Source organism: Felis catus, chromosome B4 (genome assembly GCF_018350175.1).
Source record: "Felis catus isolate Fca126 chromosome B4, F.catus_Fca126_mat1.0, whole genome shotgun sequence".
In the NCBI taxonomy this organism is placed as follows: Eukaryota; Metazoa; Chordata; class Mammalia; order Carnivora; family Felidae; genus Felis; species Felis catus.
Genome location: NC_058374.1, coordinates 124014471 through 124035622, shown reverse-complemented (window position 1 = coordinate 124035622; position 21152 = coordinate 124014471). Strand labels below are relative to the sequence as shown.

Sequence of the window (21152 nt, the reverse complement as noted above, 5' to 3'; positions counted from 1 at the left end):
GGTAGACGGATCTGAGGCGTAAAGGGGGAAAGAATACCAGTCACTTGTGCCGCAGAAAAACCTGCAACTAAGGATAATCATTCTTGGTATTTTTATTGTAAAAACCATCAGACTTCCAAATGAATTTAAAAACCTTTCCAATATTATTTAATGAAAAAGTCTCATATTGTCACATAGGGGATATATCAACGTTTACTACTCATCTGTCAAATGTAATGAAAAACACCATTGCTGTATGCTTGGAAAATCCTCAAACCCATTCTCTAATGAGGGTCCATTATAATTTTAAGGGTATGTTCTCCAGTCAGATTAAAAAAAAAAAAATCTATTGTAAAGCTACAATCATTATATACCAAAGCAATTCCTACTTCCATGCTTTACATAGTCCCATGAAAAAATAATTCAATTGTTCCTAATCCCTGATGCAAGGCACTTCAAAGCACCCGCATGAAACATCCATGTAAACAGCAGTACAGTACATGAGTTAAATAACATGAATGACTTTTACACAGCTTGACCTAGACTAAAAGAAATATAAAATCCATCATAGCCACAGCTAAAAAGTATGTTAAGATTCACAAGAATTTGTTTCTCTTATCATATAGAGAAGAACAAGCCATATAATCTCTTAGGAAAAAAAAACACCTCATAAATATTTTCATATTGAAAAACAGCATGCTCCCTGGGTATGTATGAAATCAGGATATTCAGAAGTGACCAGGAGTTAATTGCAAATGGCATTTCTGAATACCCAGCTTTACTATCCACCAGGCCTAGTAGTCTGGACTATCTGTAGCACCATGGAAAAGGCATTAGAAAATCACACAAGTACGTTACTTCAAACTAACCCTGCCACGAGGCTCACTTAAGTCCACAGTAACAGACAGCAATGACGCAGAGAAAATTTTTTAAGTGACAGCTTATTAGATTCACATAGCAAGAAAAATTCTGTTATTTCAATACATCTCACGTACATAAAGCACCAGCTTAAATAAGATTATCAAAACACCCCAGCTTCTTGTTGCTCAGGCTGAGTTCATTTCTCACCACTTTCCATGTTACGCCCTTAAAGCCAAGGAGGTGCTAGATACCGTAAGAAAAATTCAGTTCCTTCCCTATCAAATGTATGTCTCTCAAGTAAAACACAGAAGAAATAACAAACTTTAAAAGGTCTACTGCATTCTCTGGAATTTACCATTCCAGCAGGGCAGTTTCTGCCTATACTAGAGGATTAACACGCAGGGGTGAGGAGGCCAAAGGCAGGGCTCAGCGCCCTGTCAGAGAAGGCTGGGTGAGGCCACACTTGACATTTCTACGGCTGAGCAACTCTCCCAAACCCTCCCTGCTGGTGAGGCCAAGGGGTCTGAGGGTGAGTACGCCTCAGGGAGCCCGTCAAACACCGCTAGACAGCACCACATGGGACTCCCCTGGGGGTTAGCTTCACATATAGAATTCAACACATCTGCCTCTTGACCGGTGCTAATTATTATTAGCATGCCCTTCTTAGGCATAAAAGGAATAATGGTATATCTGGGTTTATGCACAGTTCATAATCAAGTATAAATATTCGGACAGTTACATTTTAAAATTACAGATTCAAAGTGACTCCCAAAAGAAAATCAATTTCTTCATAATGAAATATACTTTATAAAAAGCTGGAATGGTGGTTAATTCAAATACAAAAACTCATACACAAAAAACCGTGCTTTTTTTCTTCCAAGCTTACTCAGGTTCATACAGTTGATTCTACCACACAACCATAATATGATTATATCACCAGAATAAAATACTAATAAAATGCTTCAGTTAGCCCCTTCTTGACTACTGCATTAAAACTGCAGCATTTAGGTAGAGCTGAGAAACACCAGTCTTAAGCATGGTTTCCTTCTTCCTGTTCTTGAGTCCCGCAGTGATTATTAAAGGAAGGAATCTGGTCTGTAAACGACTGGGTCATCCACTGCCCATTTGGAATGTCACTGAAAGTTGATTCTCCACTGTCAGCTGCCAGGGTGGGGAGAAGAAGGTTAGTTCATTCTATCTAAAAAGCTTTACACGATTCATCAAGAGATGTTAGCAGTCCAGCGGAGGAGGACTGCCGCTAAAACAGCAAGCTGCTTCAATACAATAATAAGTGTCTGTTCTCTTGGCAGATACAGGACTAAGAAACCCTTAATGGTCATTCAGGGAGGGAATGTGATTAGAATGACGTAACGACTTAATGAAAATGAGCTGCTAACACCTATGTGGTGAAACCTCAGATAACCATCACATTTCACTGTCACTAAAAAGATTTTCATAGTACCATTCCCACACTTCAATAATTCATTCTCTTTTAAAAAAATAAAGTGCATTTCCCCAGTCCTGACAAAACCAAGTGTTTGAAAGAAACAAACAGGGGTTCCTGGGTGGCTCAGTTGGTTGAGCATTCGACTCTTGATTTCAGCTCAGGTCAGGATCCCAGGGTCGTGAGATCGAGTCCTGGTGTATGGAACCTGCTTGAGATTCGTTCTCCTTCTCCTTCTGCCCCTCCCCTGCTAGTGCGCGTGAGCAAGAAAGAAAGAGAGGAAGAGAGAAAGACAGACACGTACGGAGGAACATACTTAGCCCATTGGAAGAGAAGCTGCAAGGGTCACTATTGCACGGATTTTCAGTATAAGCACCGCCATACGCTGCTTCATAACCTGGATCGTATTTTTCTTCCTTAACAGCCATCTTCTTTGCATCCTCTGTGGAGAGGGTAAAAGGGATTTACAGCTGTTTTTGTACAACGGTTCTGAAAACAGCTTTATTCAGAAATCCTCATGAACGAATCTTTTTCCTGAATGTTCACGTGTGCTGAGATCTATCTTTTGTTGCCATCTTTTAAACTCTTTATGACATTTATTAAATTAACTCATCGGAACTGTACAAGCCTATCAGATTTAATTTCCGGTAGGCTATGTTGCTTCTTCTATCTTCGACATCTGTAGGAGCACCCACGACAGATGGGTAACTTTGGTAAAAGGAGATTTTAACAGTGACTAACATCCGTTGTCAGAACACTCTGGCTGACGATGTAACTGTTCCCCTTTCTCTTGCTTTTAAACTCACAATGTGCGTGCGTTCAGTAGTGTATATATCCATGACACCCAAAAACAGGGCGAAAATGGAAACATACCTTGGGCCAGCTGTAGATCAAACGTATATTGCACCTCTTGAACGTCTGTATTTCGTTCGATGCCTTTCAATTGATCTCGTAAGTCTTTCAGCTTAATGTAGTAATGAACTTTGTCCTGGGCTCGAGGAAACTGAGCACATCTCGCACTGGATGACGGCATAACATAGCAGAGCTAAAATCGTAAAATTTTACAGCTACATAAATGTTACAAATCTATTGAGTCCACTCACATTGAGATTTAAAAATTTATCTTTGGGGGGATTAATTATGATGCCTATCACATATTAACATATGTAAAATCAGTAACAGTAGTTTTGTCTCTTGAGTTAAAATTTGTAAAAAAAATTTACTTATTGCAAAGTCAATAAATCAAAATAATGAGGCTTTCCCCCCATGTTCATTTACCAATTAACAGTCTTGTCTTTTTAACAGTGAACATATGGTTCACAATTCTAAAGGCACAAAAGAAGTATACAATGAAAAGTATTCCCCCCAATTCTGTCTCTGTCCACCCAGTTCTCTTCCCAGAGGCAATCAAAGTCGCTGGTTCCAGAGGTATTCTATGAATATAGAATCAAATGTCTCTAATATATGTACTCTCCCTCACCCTTTTTAAAAAACGCACAAATGATAACATGTTCTCTATTCCCTGTTCTACACCTTGCTTTTTTACTCAACAATGTATTCAGAGACAATTCTGTATCAGATATCTAGAGCAGAGTAAAAAGACTGTTTTTTTTAATGTTTTATTTATTTTTGAGAGAGAGAGAGAGAGAGAGCGAGTGCATGAGTAGGGGGAGGGGCAGAGAGGGCGATACAGAATCCAAAGCAGGCTCCAGACTCCAAGCTGTTAGCACAGAGCCCGACACGGGGCTCAAACTCACAAACTATGAGATCGTGACCTGAGCTGAAGTTGGACACCCAACTGACTCAGCCACCCAGGTGCCCCTAGACTTTCTTTTTTTGCAGCTGTGTAGTACTTGCATACTTATTTAACCAAGACCCAGCTGTGGGCATTTAGGTTGTTTCCAGTCTTTTATTATTATAAGGTGTAGTGAAAAAGCTTGTACGTATTTCATTTTGAATATGTGTGAGTGTATCTCTTGGATAAATTCCTAGAAGTGCAATGCCCAGCAGAAAGACATTTGCATTTATCATTTTGGATAATGGTGACAAATTGTTGTTCATAGAATACTAAATATATAACAATATATATCACATGTATATCAAAGAGTGAGACTGTTAGTTTATGGAATTTCCAGTTGCAATTTCTTGCAATTTTTTTTATACTGGCCTCCATAACATTATAGAAAACAAATTATTCATTTTCTTTTGTGTAGAAAGCATTTAGAAACTCCTGACTCATAAATACATGCAGGTGCAAATGCTACCAGGTTGTGTAGTAGCACTTTTTCGAATCCTAAGATATTCTTCAATTAAAATGATCCAGAAATTTGAAAGCTTTTTTTTTGTTTCAAAGAAGAGTCACTAACATCAACAACTGTTAAAATCTCATGATAAAGAATGTATTTTAAAAGATAAAAATACTCTCAGCTCAATATAAGAGCTAAAATTACCTATCATGATAGGATTCAAATTCAGTTGGTACTACCCTATTACGGGCACAAATACCCAAGAGATGTACCTGAGCCTCATTTGGCTCTTAAGGGACAATAATGAGGTAATCTATAGGAAACAATGAACTCACCTGTACAATTTTACTAAAGTAGGTTAAGTGTAGGCCTTGGTTTAAACAAAGACCAGGGCTACCACCTACTCTGTCAATGACATATTTGTAACAAGTTAAAGACAGAAGAAATTTAAAAAGGAAAAGTGCAAATGTACGGAGGTGGCAGAAACCGTATTCTGAGGTCTCCACAAAAACCTGTTGACACACTGGCTCCTCCATCATTTAAAATGTCGTCAGGGTGCCTGAGTGGCTCAGTTGGTTGAGCAGCTGCCTTCGGCTCAGGTCATGATCTCACGGTTTGTCGGTTCGAGCCCTGCATCAGGTTCTCTGCTGTCTGCAGGGAGCCCGCTTCAGATCCTCTATCTTCCTTCCCCTCTGCCCCTCCCCCACTTGCTCCCTCTCTCTCTCAAAAATAAATAAATAAAAACTTATTAAAACAAAAAACAAAAAAAGGGGCGGCTGGTGCTTCAGTCGGTTAAGCATCTGACTTCGGCTCCGCTTGTGGGTTCCAGCCCCTCCTTGGGCTCTGTGCTGACAGATCAGAGCCCGGAGCCTGCTTTGGATTCTGTGTCTCCCTCTCTCTCTGCCCATCCCCCGGCTGCCCTCTGGCTCTCTCTCTCTCTCAAAAATAAATAAACATAAAAGAAAAGAATAAAAAGAAAAAACGAAAATAAATAAAATGTTGTCTATAACACATGTGCCTGTGTTTTGTATGTTGTTTTTCAAAAAGTTGTAAACAAGGGGAGCCTGGGTGGCTCAGTTGGTTGGGCGTCCGACTTCAGCTCAGGTCATGGTCTCGCGGCTTGTGAGTTCGAGCCCCACGTTGGGCTCTGTGCTGACAGCTCAGAGCCTGGAGCCTGTTTCTGATTCTGTCTCCCTATCTCTCTGCTCCTCCCCTGTTCATTCTCTCTCTCAAAAATTAAGAAACATTAAAAAAGAAATTTTTTTAAGTTGTAAACAAAACTTAAAACTAGATTTAATAAGCAAAATCTGAACTAAGTGTCTGCAGAAGCGATACAGAAATAACTGAGTTTGAAAACCACTGTTACTTCATGATGCCTTTATGTATAAGACAGTAAATACACCAAGGGCCAAGCAGGTTGTCTGGATGTCTGTCTGCAACCGGGCTGCACACTATTTAGATGGCTCCACAATGACACTGGGCTAAGATATACAAACAGGGGGCAGTGAGCAGTGTTACTAATTGGGAGCATGTCTGTATTTATATGTTTGTTTCATACCGAGTAAGGGCTAATCTACTTGAATTTGGTAAGAATATGCCATTAAATATATTTTGAATGTAGTATGTTAGCCAGCTCCTCTCAATATTTTAGCCAAATAACGTAAGACATTTTACCTGACAAATGTTTCTTTCTTTAATAACAGTATCTGAATTAATCTGCAACTATTAGTTTGAGTTGATAGATAACTATTACTCAACAAAATCCAGGGCTTTGTTTTCATGGCACAAGTTACAATGGAAAGGACAAATAAAAAAGGAAAACTAGCTAGAAAAAAAATTCATATTTAGCTGATATACAAATATAATTTTAAGGACTTACAGTTTCTGTGTCTGGGATCTTATGGGGTTGAAGTCCAAATTCTAAGTTTTTAACCTTAACTCCAAAAACTTCTTTACTAAAAATTTCATAAATACCTAAAATGAAATACAAACATATTTACGTTGTCCATAATGTCAGCAAAGAAAAAAGACAAAATTTAAAAGTAAATCTTACATTTTCCATTAAATACTGCTATTCGTGGCTGATATTTCTGTAATTTCTGCACTAGAATACGTCCTCCTTCACGGAATTCTTTACTAAAAGTGAATTAAAAAGTAGTCAAAATATAAGTGCGGTAATATTTATAATATGCTGAATTCAGACAGCTTTCAATACAACATCAATTCATATACTTGTTAAGCTCAGCTTGCACTAGATACATACAGCGTTCCTAGAGTATATGAGACACCAGCATGGTCAGGTTCCAACCTATAAAAATGAATGAAATTACCTGGATAGATCTTTGCTGCCTGGTGTTGTCCTTTCCACCATATTGGTAAATCCAATACCATACTTTCCTGGTAAAGTGTGATCATCCATATGGTTCAGTTGGACCTCACTCAGGCCTGACATAAACAGACACTTCCCTGTGAAAGAGAGTTCAGTTTATTTGCATGTAGGTCAAAGGTTTTTGCCCCATGAATCACTATGGTAGTCTATATTTATCCTGAAATTAAAAAAAAAAAATAAAACATTTAGGATATTTAGGAAATTACAGGTCAAATACCGTATCAAGCAATCACTATGTGTTAATAAACCCTTTGCATGGATTATCTCATTTAATCATAATGATCTTATGAAATATTAATTACTATTTTTATCTCCTCTTCCCAGGGCAGTCAAGGTAAATGGCTGTTGAGAATACACAGCTAGTCAGTGTAGAAGACTTCAAAACTGGTTTTCTTTCTAGAAACTAGTCATACCACCGCTTGCCCCTGGAATACCTCAAAGAGACAAACATACACCAACAGACCCAGAACGTTCCAACACTTTGACAATGGAAAAAATTAAAAATTCAAACGTCTCTTAGAAATTGTTTTAAATAATAGAGATAATATGTCCTTAGTTCCAAAACACATTATTGTACCTTCTGCCCTAAATGTTTTTAATGTAACTCTTAGATAACCAACTAGTATTTTCTGAGGGCCTACTGCATGCCTTTTTCTATTAGGTGGAGTTAGGTAAGTCGACTTACATATTAAGACAATACAATAGTAGTTACAATTGGGTTTAAAATTCACTCTACAAGTATGAGGGTCTTTAATACAGATACGAAGTAGGGGTGCCTACCACGGGGCTCAGGCAGTTGAGTGTCTGACTTTGGCTCAGGTCATGATCTAGCGGTTTGTGGGTTCGAGTCCCGCATCGGGCTCTGTGCTTGATAGCTCAGAGCCTGGAGCCTGCTTCAGATTCCGTGTCTCCCTCTCTCTCTGCCCCCACCCCCACTCACACTCTGTCTCTCTCTCCTTCAAAAATAAATAAACATTAAAAAAAAATTAGAAAAACAGAATGTCTCTAATCACAGAATTTCTTAACTGTTACAGCTTGATTCCCAACGATCAATGCATTTCATCTCTCCTAGGAAATAAAATAGCAGAAATCTGGAAAGGTCGGTGTTCTGTCTATACTGGCACAATGACGTACTATTGTTACTATGACTGTAGGTAACAACTAAAAAAGAAAATTCATTTTAAAAAGTAGTAAAACTCATTTAAAACAAGTAGCAAAACAAAAGAGAAAGTGCTACTTTTCTTGCCCCTCCGTTCTCTTACACCAAAACATGAACAGTGACATATCTTTTTCAAGCCTTTTATTTTTGTGCACGCAGGCACAGAAAACACGTTTGTGTCTGGGGGCTCTGGGTGACTCAGCTGGTTGAGCGTCCTCTAGATTTCCACTCAGGTCACGATCTCACAGTTTGTGGGGTCGAGCCCTTGGCTGGGGGCTCAATGCTCAGCACAGAGCCTGCTTAGGATTCTGTCTCTCTCTGCCCCTCCCCCGCTTGCGCTCTTCCCCCTCCCCTCAAAATAAACTTAAAAACAAAAAAACCCACACGGTTTGGCTAAAAAGGAAAAAAAAAAAACCCAAACTATTAACAAAGATATCTAGTTTAAAAGTAAAAAAGTAAAGGCAAGAACTACTTACAAAAATGGTTTCCAGGTCCAGGGTAATGATGCCCTTTGTAAGCTGCCATTAGTCCCGGGTTTATGCCAATCTGCAAAAAATGTTTATACACTTAAGTCTTGAAAAGTAGGGTTTACGCCTGAGGGCTTTCTGTGGAGTAGTGATGGACAAAACTAAATTTATTAAAATAAAAATTTAATCCAGCATCATCGGCAATCCCGTTTATCAAGTACCTATTTTTGATCTGAATAAAGTATTTCATTTTGAGGGAAAAAAAAAATTCCCTTTATATCAAAAGTGTTGCTGCTGTTTTGAAAAACCGGTTTAAAAAAAAAAAAGGCAGAAGCAGACCATCAATACAGAGAACTGGTGGTGGCCAGAGGCAGGGGAGACAGGCAAAACGGGTGAAGGAGAGTGGGAGGCACAGCATGGGGACCAGGGTCGACGGCATAGCAACAGCGTATGGTGAGGGATGGCGGCTACGCTTGCCGTCAGCACAGCATAATGAATAAACTTGTTAAATCACCATGTTGTATACCTGAAACTAATGGATGTGTGTCAACTATACTTCAATGCAAAAAAAAAAAAAAAAAAGTAAAACAAAAATAAATTTTAGAGATAAAAAACAGTGTGACTCCCTCGTGTCCCCAAGCCCCCACCTCCACCCAACCGGACTGGAAAGAGAGAGGTCCTGGAGCAACCGATCAGCTGAGCCCAGGTCCAGCCACAGCCTGCTTCTCCACTCCCACCAAGCCGCTCACTCCACGTCATTTACAGTTGTTTGCATGCTGATGTTTCTTACAGTTACTGACAAAAATCAGAGCTCAAAATCAGTACTATCACTTATGGAGAACTCACACGTCATGTGCAATCTAAGTGATTCACGTGGATTATTTTACCTAACTGCAATCCTATGAGGAAGGTACTATTATCACCCCTGCTTCACCAATAAGGAAACTTGGTGATTAGGAAGGTTAAGGCTTGTTCAAGGTCATACCCACACGGCAAGACCTGAAACCAGACAGCCGTACTCTGGAGCCCATCCTCTTAAACACATCCATATGTGCCCACAACCTTATGAAGGTGACAAAATGACACCATTTACTACCAAAAGGATTCTTAGAAATGGTTCAACAAAATGCTATTTGCAAGAACAGAGGTTATGTAAATTTAATTCACCAATACTATTTATAAAACCAAATGAGGACAAAAATTCTTACAATCACAATGTCCAGATTGAAAGTCAAAATGTCCGGGAGGGTCTTGGTTAGAAGTTCAGCTTCTGAAACACCATTAAAACGGTCTACCTTTCTTTTCACTTTAAATGTGTCCGTAATTTTTTCTTGCTTTTCTTTTGATTTTGTGGACTTGCCAGATTTTTTGGCCTCAACAGGCTTTTTGGGTTCTACCGGTTTTTTTGGTGCCGTTGCTCTGGGTTTTCTTTTCCTTCCTTTTGGAGTCTCTGAAACACAGTAATTTCAATGAAGTAGATGCAGAAAAACATAACTTAAGAACATCAGGCAGCTTTCCCAGTAGAGTCACCCCATCGACGCCCTTGCTACCTTCTCCTATCTCCCAGCCTCACCATCCTCTGCAGTACCCTCCCTCTTCCTTCACCTTAGGACGGGGTTCTCGAGGCCCTATACCCTGCCCTCCTTCCTCTGCTAGCTGTTCTCGGGATGAAATGTATATAATGATCATAGATTGATTTCCCATGGACTCTTCCCTGTCATCTTGATCTCCCCAGGGATTTAAAGCATTCAGGTCCTATTTTATAGAAATTCTAAATGTAAATACATAAACAGCGCAATAAACGAGAAAATAAATAGAGCAAAAAATAGGGAGGAAGGGAACCTTTTAACTCGATTTTCCCATAATTTCCAGCAATAGAAAACCTCAAATGGCTTGTGGGCTTGTTTTAGAGATGAGTGTATTCTGTTCCACACACAGCCAAAGAGGTGAATTTAGAGATGCTGAAGATGAAATCTCTGGGCGGGAAAGTAGTCTTCAAAAGGCAAGACCAGGGGGGCACCTGGGTGGCTCAGTTGATTAAGCATCTGACTTTGGCTCAGGTCATGATCTCACAGTTCGTGGGTTCAAGCCCCACATGGAGCTTTGTGCTAACAGCTCAAGGCCTGGAGCCTGCTTTGGATTCTGTGTTTCCTCTCTCTCTCTCTCTGCCCCTCTCTGGCTCGTGCTCTCTCTCAAAAATAAATAAATGTTAAAAAATTAATTAATTAATTAATTAAAAAAAAAAAAAAGGCAACACCAGGGGGGCACGTGGGTGGCTCAGTCAATTAAGTGTCCGGACTCTTGGTTTCGGCTCAGGTCATGATCTCACAGTTCGTGAGAGTTTGAGGCCCAAGTTGGGCTCTGTGCTGACAGTGTGGAGCCTGCTTGGAACTCTCTCACCCTCTTTCTGCCCCTCCCTCGCTCTCTCTTGCACGTTCAAAATAAATGAATAAACTTCAAAAAACAGAAAAGAAAAAAGAAAAAATATGCAAGACCAGGGATGTCTTAGGACCTAAAGCAGAGCTTTTCAATCTCAGCACTACTAACATTTTAGGTTGAATGATTTTGGTAGAATGCTACTCTGTTTAAGTAATATACAGGGTTGTCCTGTATATTACTGAATGTTTAACAGCAACCTTGACCTCTACTCAATAGATGCCAGTAGCACCCTGCCAATCATGACAATCAAAGTTGTCTCCAGATACTGCCCAATGTCCCTTGGGGGGGGGGGGGGCGCGGGAAACACGCCCAGTCAAGAACTGACCTAGAGTTACTGTTACCCAATACGAAGGTGTGCTTTTCTTACCCTTGTTTAACATCTCTCTTAATTTCTTAGGCCCCTCCTCCATTCTACTACCATTAGGCAGTTCCCTAACCAGCATCCTGTCCTTCCTCTCTTCTACCCCACACTGGTTTAGCCACTCTCTACGCGAAGGGATCCACCTCCACTGGCCTGTAGCTGGGAAGTCCCAGTGCTGCCAGCCCAGAAAAATAGGAGAGTCATCGGCAGGGGTATCTCCAATGCAGTGGAGTCAGATGTGTTTCTGGAATCATAAGATGAAACTCTTGAACACATTTCTCATACGATACTGCTACACTGGAGAAAACCATTACCTTCTTCTCTCCATCCCCTCAGGTCTCCCTCATTTCATCCTCAGATTATTCAGTCTCAAATCCACTTTTTGCCTCCAAATTCTGCCTTACTCCCTACCAACCATTCTATCCTCTATAATTTTTCCCAGGCTGACTTTCGGAATGTGACTCTGTTTAAGTCACCCTCTGCTTCCATTCTCTCAAAAGCTCCCTACCACCTTCAGGAGAGAACATACATTCTTCGAGTTACAAGGCACTTTCCAGCCTCATTGATCACTATTTTTTTGCTGTACACCAGACTCCCAAAGACACAGAATAACTACTTTTTAACTGTCATGATTCTTCACATCTGTCTTTTGCCCATGCTATTCCCTAGGCCAGGAATGTTCCCCACCCCATTCTTCATGGGGATATAGTCTCCTCACCCTTGACTTCCAGAGCTCTGGGAAGCTGCTTCTGAACCTCGGTCCGAGTTAGTGTCAACCCTATGAGCTCTCACAGCACCCTGTGCCCCTCTTCACCACTGTGTGCTTAAAGCATACTATGTGTTTACTTACTATTTTCTCCTACTAGATTATGAGCTATTTGAGGGCAGGATCCATGTTCTTTTATTCCCCCAAATGTATCACAGTGCCTGGCACATACTTGAAAAGTGGTTAACGTTTTAAATACTAAAATAAAATAAAAATTCTTCATTAGACCCCTTCTTACATAAGCTGGCCAATCCAATAGCTACTTTTCTCAACTATCCTGATGAAAACTACCTTGTACGGGTTCCTGAGCAGGCACTGGTTCTGGAACTTCCGCTGGCATTTGCTGTTCGTCCATAACATTCATATCAGGAGCTTCAGCCATCATTTGTTGAAATGGGAATGTATAAAAAGCTTGAGCTTGCTGAAGGGAGTAGCTGAAAGAACAATTAAGTACAAGACATGTCAATAAAATTACCTGACTAGAAGTTTAAACGATGAGCTTTAAAAACCTTTAGGATCCAAACACTGTGTGGTCAGACTGTAATATATAGAGTTGATAATAGGGGCAAAGGGAGGAGGAAGGTCTATTCCTAAATGTGTGTATTCACCCGATTTTTACTTTGTGCCTATTAACCAATATTAAGGAACTCTCCCACTGATTAATGACAAGATGTGTCAGCAATAAAACTTACCAGTCCTGTCAAGTCAGCCTGTGCTTTCTCTGAAATGAGATCATGGGAATTTGCTAGCAGAGAGACTTAAAAGGCACAGCAGCTCATACAGGGTTAAAGTGTCCATACAAACAGTTTGTCTCTATCTTCACGTTTAATTCTTTGGTCATAAGATCCTCTCCAACCTAACCCCACCCAGCTTTACTGAGATACAACGGACATGAAATGTGTAAGTTAAAAGTATATGATGTTTTGATTTGATACATATTTTGCAAAATGATTACTAAGTCTTAGCTAATACCTCCATCACGTCACATAATTACCATTTCTTTTTTGTAATGAGAACATCTAAAATCTACTCTCTTATCAACTTTCAAGTACGTAGCAAGGTATTATTAGCTCTAATCACCACCATGTACATTAGATCCCTAAAACGTGGTCATCTTATAACCGGAAGTTTTTCTCCTTCGACCAACAACTCCCCATTCCTGCCTTCCCTCCAATCTACTTAAGGTTCTCTTTTGGTTTATTTGCCTATTTAATGATTTATGCATTGGATCTGGTTTTAAATTGTTGCTGGGTTTTTACCACTAGATGAGGGCTAGAAATGGACATTTTGCACATATCTGTGAATTTATGGGGAAAAAAAACACTTTAAATCTCTTCTCTGAACATCTTTCAGACTTTGTTACAAGTACTCAGTTCAATATAAGGAACACAAAAAACAATGGCCAAAACCAATTTCTCATGACTACCCATCACTGTCTCACACTGCTGCCTACAGCACAAAAGCTACGGAAGCAAACATGTATTTTCTGAAACTCAAGTTACATCTAATGCCAAACGATGCCATTACATACACAACGGGAAGGAAAACACTAGGAAATAAAATGGGTCAGTGTCATTTACCATTTGGAGAGAAAAGTCGTTTTCTGTGGCAAGCTACTCACTTATTAGTTATGGAGAAAGAAAAGGGGAAGCTCAGAAAGTAGAGATTAAAAAGAAAAGCTAGGGACGCCTAGGGGTGCAGTTGGTTCGACTTTGGCTCAGGTCTTGATCTAGAGGCTTGTGAGTTTGAGCCCCGAGTTGGGGTCTGTGCTGGCTGCTTCAGGAGGCTTCAGGAGCCAGGCTCCCTCTCTCTTTGCCCCTCTCCCGCTTGCTCGTTCAAATGAATAAATACATAAATAAGATAAACTAGTACATTTTATGTGAATGAGTCTTATTATGCATAAATCATATCTTAATAAAATGGTTGGGATGGCGGGGGAGGCAAACTAAAGCAGAAGCTTAAATGGCCGAAGCAGACACAGGGTAAGAGACTATCTGTGGGTGCCCAGGCTGAAATCCCAGACGCTCAAAGACAGGGGCCAAATCCTAATGGACAAACCACTGGAGAGGAATTTTAGCTTCAAGCTATCTTCAAGGGTAAGCTGTTAAAGAAAAGGTTAAGAATTAGAAAGGTATTACACTATATCTTAAGACTTTTACTTCTTTAAATATATTGTTTCCAGTTACATAAAAAATAGGTACGACAATCCAGTAAACTTTAGTCTAGTAACATGAAAAGACTATGCAGCAAAATTAATGTACTGATATTTTTTAAAGCACAGAAAATGTTTAATACAGACTTTAAAGTAGAAAGGAACACGAAACAGTATTGTAACCTAAGGCTGCATGTTGGGAAAATATGTAGACAAGTCCTAGAATCTCAAATGTAAAAGTTGAAGAAAAGCACTTAAATCATGCTTGGCACAAAGTAAAATGTCCTCTTTTTCCACCACACTTTTCTTTAATAATAATCATAGCTCCTTTTGATGAACTGTAAAATCATTGGTTGTTCAGTGTTTATTACTCAAATACTCTAAGGAGGGGTCAGATATTGCTAGGTTACATTGAGAGATCTTGTATTGTTACCCTTCGGATATTCCAGCACAATGAACTGTAACCTTTGATTGAGGCCAGCCGCAGTTAAGTCACAATAAGCGAGCGGCCAAAGAATGCAGGACGTCTCCTCTTAGTCTGTCACACTGTCAAGAAGACAACCTTCCACCCTTGCCCATGTTTCTGGCCACCACTCTCAAGAGTTTCACAGATGTGTCCCATTTCAAGCACTTCACAAAGTCCAAACTTAAAGTATTTAATTTAGGAAGATTTTACATGGCAAAAGGATTCTGAACTTTAAAAAACAAATTTCCAAAATGTGGCTTTCGCATATTTCAGGGTCATACTTAGATGTGAAGTGCAGAACCTGAAAATTAAGTTTAGAAATCAGTTGGCTGAGGAAAAAAAATGAAAAGGAAGAAAAAAACCCAGAAGTGTTATTTTAGAGATATATATCAATTTTGAAAGAAATTGAGAAACTTATCTATAATATCAGCGTGTCCCTTAATGTTTCTAAAAATGACCTCTGGTACTTTACAGGAAGTTAAAATAGAACAGAAATAGAAAAATAAAGAAATGAGAAATACAATGTGTAAGTTCTAAGGTAATACACTATCTTGAGTATTAAATCCAGTCTTATCATCTCAACGGCTTCCTAACAGAACAAAAGGAAAGAGAGTGCGACACAACACTCTTATTATTTGGCAGAAGCAAGCAAAAAACCTTCAAGGACTTCAAAGCTAGGAAACTAGAGTTCTAGATAACTCAATTTCCTATTATCCAGCGATAATTACAACTGTAAGCAGCATAAACCTGTTCAACCTTAATTAGAAGATATTTAATACATTTGTTGTATTTATATACACTTGCCCTTTGTAATTCAGAATCACGCCAACTTTACAAGGCTTGTTTTCTCTGTGCGAGGGACAGCGACACAAGAGCACTTGGTCATCACTCCTCCTCTCGGACTCCTTCTCTCACCATGAAAATGATTTTTACATATGTGGACGATGTACAGGAAATGGGACCAAATCTGTCCAGATCCCAGAGTTTTTATTTTCTGTAACTCAAATTTGGTATCAAATTTCCAAGCATGAGGGATGACCTTATTTCCCCTTGCTCACTTTTCTTCCCTATCATTGGTTTGTCCCCACACTGTTCTGTGCCTCTCCTTTGCCTGAAGCTCACCCCTTCCTCTCTCCTAGGCTCCATTCACACCCCCCTTTTTGGAGGGCGGGAGGATATCTACTCATTTTTCACTCCTCCAAAAAGCATCGCAGGCCAACCACACCCTTGACTAGCCCTCCATGGTTACCCACCCTGATGAATACAGGTCTCTTCATTATCCAGAAATGTGTGAAACTCAGCTAAGGTAGTAAGATTGTCTCTTCCTCTCGGGTTCTTTGGTGCCTGTTTGGTTCTGGCAAAGGCAGTGCCAGGACCTAGCACACATTTCCTTGAATTCTGGCCTTGGTGGGTCTTTCAGTCTGGAAGTATGATGTAGTCACACCCCAGGGCAGCCAGCAATTAGTTCCCTAGCGAGTCTTAGTCTTTCTGCTTGGATGCTACTAGAGACAGAAGCCTCACTAGCAACCTTACGCCTCCCATCAAGTCATAACTTAAGAGACAACCGCCCCCAAAATTAGCTATGACATCCATGTCAATATACAACGATATAAACACAATCAGTATTACCCAACAGAGACACAGGCAAACAAAACTGGGTCTTGCTTTCTCAGATACGATCTCTGGCATGATCCCCAGTGGCATGAGAGTAGAGGGCATCTGAGCAGGGAAGCACACGGCAGAGATATCAGACAAGACCAAATCAGAGATGCACACCCTTTCCCTTGAACATCAGTGCCCAAAGCACTGGTTTTTACAGCCGTCTGAAATTGATATACTGTGTATTTTCCTAATGAATTGTGTATTTCCTAACAGTCTTACTTAAAACACACACACACACACACACACACACACACACACACACACACACACACAGCTGACTGAGGAGTCCAATTAATTCAGATTTTGCTGTACTTCAAAAACTAACTCTTTAAGGTTTTCTCTAAAATGAACACCTCCAACTTCTTTAATACTCAGATATTTTCCACTATTTTAAAGATTTAAGTTGCTCTTTTCTATATACATTTGTCTTAGTCCTCTTGGGCTGCTACAACAAAACACCATTTAGTGTCCGCTGAGAGCCTACTTCCTGGTCCATAGGGGTGGCCTTCTTGCTGTGTCTTCACAAAATGGAAGAGGTGAGGGACCTCTAGGACCTCTTTTAAAAGGGCACTAATCCCATTCATGAGGGCCCCACCTCCAAATACCATTACATTGGGGATTAGGTTTCAACATAGGCATTTTAGAAGAACACAATTCATAGCAATATTTTATTATTTTCACTTAATATTAATATTATTAATAATATTCATATTATTATTCACTTAATATTCATATTAATATGATTATACAACACTGAATAATTACAAAATAATAATCAATGGGGTGCCTGGGTGGCTCAGTCGGTTGAGCATCTGACTCTTGATTTCAGCTCAGGTCATGACCAGAGGGTTGTGGATCAAGCTCTGCCTCAAGTTCCGTGCTGAGTGTGGAGCCTGCCTAAGATTTCTCTATTTCTCTCTCTCTCTCTCTCTCTCTCTCTCTCTCTCTCCCTCCCTCCCTCCCTCCCTCCCTCCCTCTCTCTCTCTCTCTCTCCCCCCGCCAACAAAACAAAACACTCACATACACACAAAATCAGTGCTAAATAATCTAAATTCTCAACTAAAGACAATTACGTATATAAACTACAATGGAATACCGTCATAACTATTTAAAGACTACATTTAATATTGCGAAGTGGAACTGTGTGTATTCACCACACATTACTGGGTATTTACTGTACATAGTCTACTAGGAACTATAAATACAAAGATTTAGAACAAGCCAGAGTCCCCAATTCATTTAACTCTTCTTCATATAGTATGACTTCAAGTTTCTACACTACTTTGTCATTTTTTGGTGCTTAAAAGAAAACAAAATAAAAATTCTCCAGATACAGCTTCATCATCCTGAAACCGAGCAGGGCTCAGCTTCCTCATCCTGGAGTCCTACTGCAGAATCCATTACATTAACTTTACTAGAACCCACATTATACTGTTGATTCAAACTGAGTTTAATGTCAATGAAAACTGCCCTTTTATTACCTCTCCCTCACATCACTGATACTTCTGCACCTAAGCACAGAACTGCGCCTCTTTTGGTAAAAGATGATTCAACACTCCAGCTGTTAGGATATGGATTCTGATTTAAACTACCAATTCCACAAACTTCTTCCAGAGTTGGGTCATTCACAAATCTTATCAGCATTCCAACAGCACCCGGAAGTTGTTAAATTGCTGAAAAGAGCAAGTTGGGGTAGAATGACAAGGCACATCAATATAGACCTCTCTTCAGCCTGCCCTCGATTCTTTCGGCAGTAAACCAGCTTTGATTCCACCTAACTGGACTGCCATCAGTCCGTCTTCGTCTTGCCCACAGAGAAGTGATATGTGGCACAGTTGTCAGGGAGGCAGACTTTGGGCCACATTGCCTGCGTTCAAATTTCAGCTCTGCTCAAGCTCCTTAACCTCTGTGTCCCAGTTTCCACATCTGCAAAATGGAAATAGTTGTACCTAATTTGTTGGTTATGAGGATTAAATTAGTCAACATATGTAAAACACTTAAAACAGTGCCTGGTATATAATAATTTTGCTATAATAATAATAATAATAATAATAATAAAGAAAACAGGACAGGATTAAATTTTTAGATACCTCCTGTCAGCATCATCCTGATGCTGTCTAGTCCAGTATCATTATCCAAAAGGGAATGAACCTAGCTTGATACATCTTGCTTTTTTCCCAAATTATACTGTAACCTAGTGGCCACTGGTTCCTTTTAAATATGCTCAATAACCACTGAAAAGTAAAAATTTTGTTTAGGATCAAAGTCAATAAATTAGAAGACAGACTCCACCTAGGAAGAAACAGGAACTCATGTGTTTATTTTCAGGCTTCAGGTCTCTCTCCTGTTATCTTTAAGTTCTTAAAGACTGCTGTAATCTAGCTTCTCATTTGACATATAATTTATCCAGGCCAGGAAACTGGACTTCTCTTACAGCAGCTGAAAGTTCTCTTAAATGCCCTCATTGATCTTGTCTCTTAAAGACATTCATTCTGCCATTTCTTGTCTCTAATCATTTTTCTTAACATAGAGATAAGAAAAATTAGAACCAAATGTTTGTTTCCTGTTATCTACTAACACCATGCCGGTGGACTAGGCAGAACATCCAAACCTTTCTTGCCCTCGATGTCAACACCTAACTAAAAAAGTTCTTTTTGGTCCCTAACATTTCCAGAAAGGCTGATTTCATTTAAGGGTTAACCTTTCCAGTCTGTATTTTCAGTAGCCCATGTCACACTTTTACAAAGTCATTTTTGATTTGGCATCCTACTTTCCATTTTTGATAAATGTCCGTTCCATGCCAAAGCTCATTAGACACATACTGATCCTCTCCTTCCTTTTTTCCTCTCTGGGTAAACATTATTTGTTATGATACTTGAACTATCTTCTCTTTTAAAAAAAGAGTCCATATTAATGGAATTTTTTCCTTTGAATTTTTTGAAATTACTCTTCCAAAATAAAAAGTAAATTCATTATATCCGGCATTCCATTCTACTCCTTGATTAGCATGAAGTCAAGAGTGACAGAGAACCACTTTCTCAGGATTATCTGGGGCCTCAGTCATCTCAGAATCCCCAAGGATAAAGCCCTTACACTACTAACACAAAATTCTCTATTTCCTGAGGTTAAAACTTAGTGAGTCAAATTAAAAATGATCTATAACCCTGTGGACGGGTTAAGACAGCATATAAGCCAAATTTTAGGTAAACATCGTACCAGAGACCTATTACTTTGCTCTGAAGCACTGAGCAAGGTCTTCTAATGTGTAATTCATTTGATGGTAGACTTCACCCAGGTTTCAGTACTGATCTGAAGTAAGATCGCAAAGGTGGGAGTGAATTTCACAAGTTCTGGTGAATTCTTTTAAATGTAAAGTTCTTTTGGGAAGGAAGTGCAGTACTTTATTTCAGGACTTGACCAGAAAAGCCAGGATAAAGACCACACTTTATATACCTCCTTTCCTAACCTCTAAAGACTGTTTTGGTGATCTAATCCCTTCCACATAACACAGATTCACAGCATGTCAGAACTGGATTCCAGAGATGTCCTATTTTACAGACATGAACAGGCCCAGAGAAGTGAAGTGTCTTGCCTAAGTTCAGGGCCCCGGAGAGTCCGGAAAATTATTAGATCTTACAGAATTTTATTCCAATGTAAATCATTAGTTTTTCTTAAGGATCCTGCTACCCTATCTAATGATTTTTTTCATTTAGTTTTCTGCGAGGAGTTCGAATCTCGCAATCTCTGCGTTTGCCAAACGTTCTCTCCACGAATCTAACACTCCTCAAAGGACATACTGAAAAGTTGATTAAAGTCACCCCCCAAGATCACCAGAAAGCATTTTAGATGACTACTTGGGAGTATTAGTCATAATATAGAATTCAAGAGACTTTGTACGGCAATGTTATCCACCTTGTGGCCCCTGACGTTGATCTTACTAAACCTACGGGAAAGGAAGCCACAATAAAACTACTAATTTTAAAATTAGAGCTCCAGAAGTGATACGCGTGATATTCCATCTTTACAGCTCTTCGCATAATAACGGAGGGTGAAGGCAAACGTAGCCAATGACAACCGGAAGGAGATATTAACCGGACCCTGTGGGTCGCTTATTAACGCCTGTTAAAGCCGGCTGGATGCCGGGAAGGCCGGAAGAAGGGCACAGGTACAGGTGGCGCCGCTTCCGAGCGGCCCGAGGAGGGTGGCAGTGCGCACGCGCAGGCCAGGTCTTTGTACTCCGGCCGCGGCCTTTAAAGACCCCTGCGTGCGTGCGCGCGCCCGCCGGCCAACCCCGCCGCGAGGGGCGCTGGGGGGAAGGGCGGCGCTCCGCCCCGGGCTTACCTGCCCGCGTTCTCCGCTTCCATTCCCCGCTGCCGCTCTAGTCAGCGGCTACTCCTGCTGGGCAGGCGAACGACTGGTCTCCGTAGTACCGCGGCGTACCAACGGCGGTACAACAATAATCAGAGACTGGACACGATTGCTGGCAGAACTGGGACAGCGGCGGACGCTCAGGCTCCTCCCCGGAGCTTCCAGTTCCCCCCCTCCCAGTCTTGACCCCCCCCCCCCCACGCGCGGCGCTTCCGTCTGCTCCGAGCCAAATCCTACGCCTCGTGGTCGTCACGTGACGCAGGCAGCCCAATCACGTTCGCTCCCCTCTCGTTGGTTCTTCTGCACGCCGCTTGGCCTTTCGGGAAGGGTGGAGGACAAAAACTGTGGGATGAGGAGCGCTGTGCTGACGTAAGCTTTTTGTCCGATCAGATT

General features: G+C 40.4%; 1 protein-coding gene across 1 annotated transcript; it reads right to left on the bottom strand.

Annotated features, from left to right (window-relative positions):
* Positions 1-74: 74 nt before the first annotated feature.
* TDG (thymine DNA glycosylase) lies at positions 75-20944 on the bottom strand. Its single transcript, XM_006933983.4, has 10 exons — positions 20733-20944; positions 12403-12545; positions 9754-9995; positions 8555-8624; positions 6861-6996; positions 6584-6666; positions 6410-6504; positions 3158-3329; positions 2601-2726; positions 75-2001 (listed from the first exon to the last, which is right to left on the bottom strand). The coding sequence occupies exons 1-10, from the start codon at positions 20753-20755 to the stop codon at positions 1871-1873; spliced, it is 1221 nt and encodes a 406-aa protein (XP_006934045.2). The 5' UTR covers positions 20756-20944; the 3' UTR covers positions 75-1870.
* Between the last annotated feature and the right edge of the window lie 208 nt (positions 20945-21152).

Coding starts and splice junctions, on each gene's coding strand:
- TDG (XM_006933983.4), bottom strand. CDS start 20,755: ATGGAAGCGGAGAACGCGGGCAG. Junction 12,546..20,732: donor GAAGCGGAGAACGCGGGCAG/GTAAGCCCGGGG, acceptor TTGTTCTTTCAG/CTACTCCCTTCAGCAAGCTC. Junction 6,997..8,554: donor TGGACCTGGAAACCATTTTT/GTAAGTAGTTCT, acceptor TCTCTTTCACAG/GGAAGTGTCTGTTTATGTCA.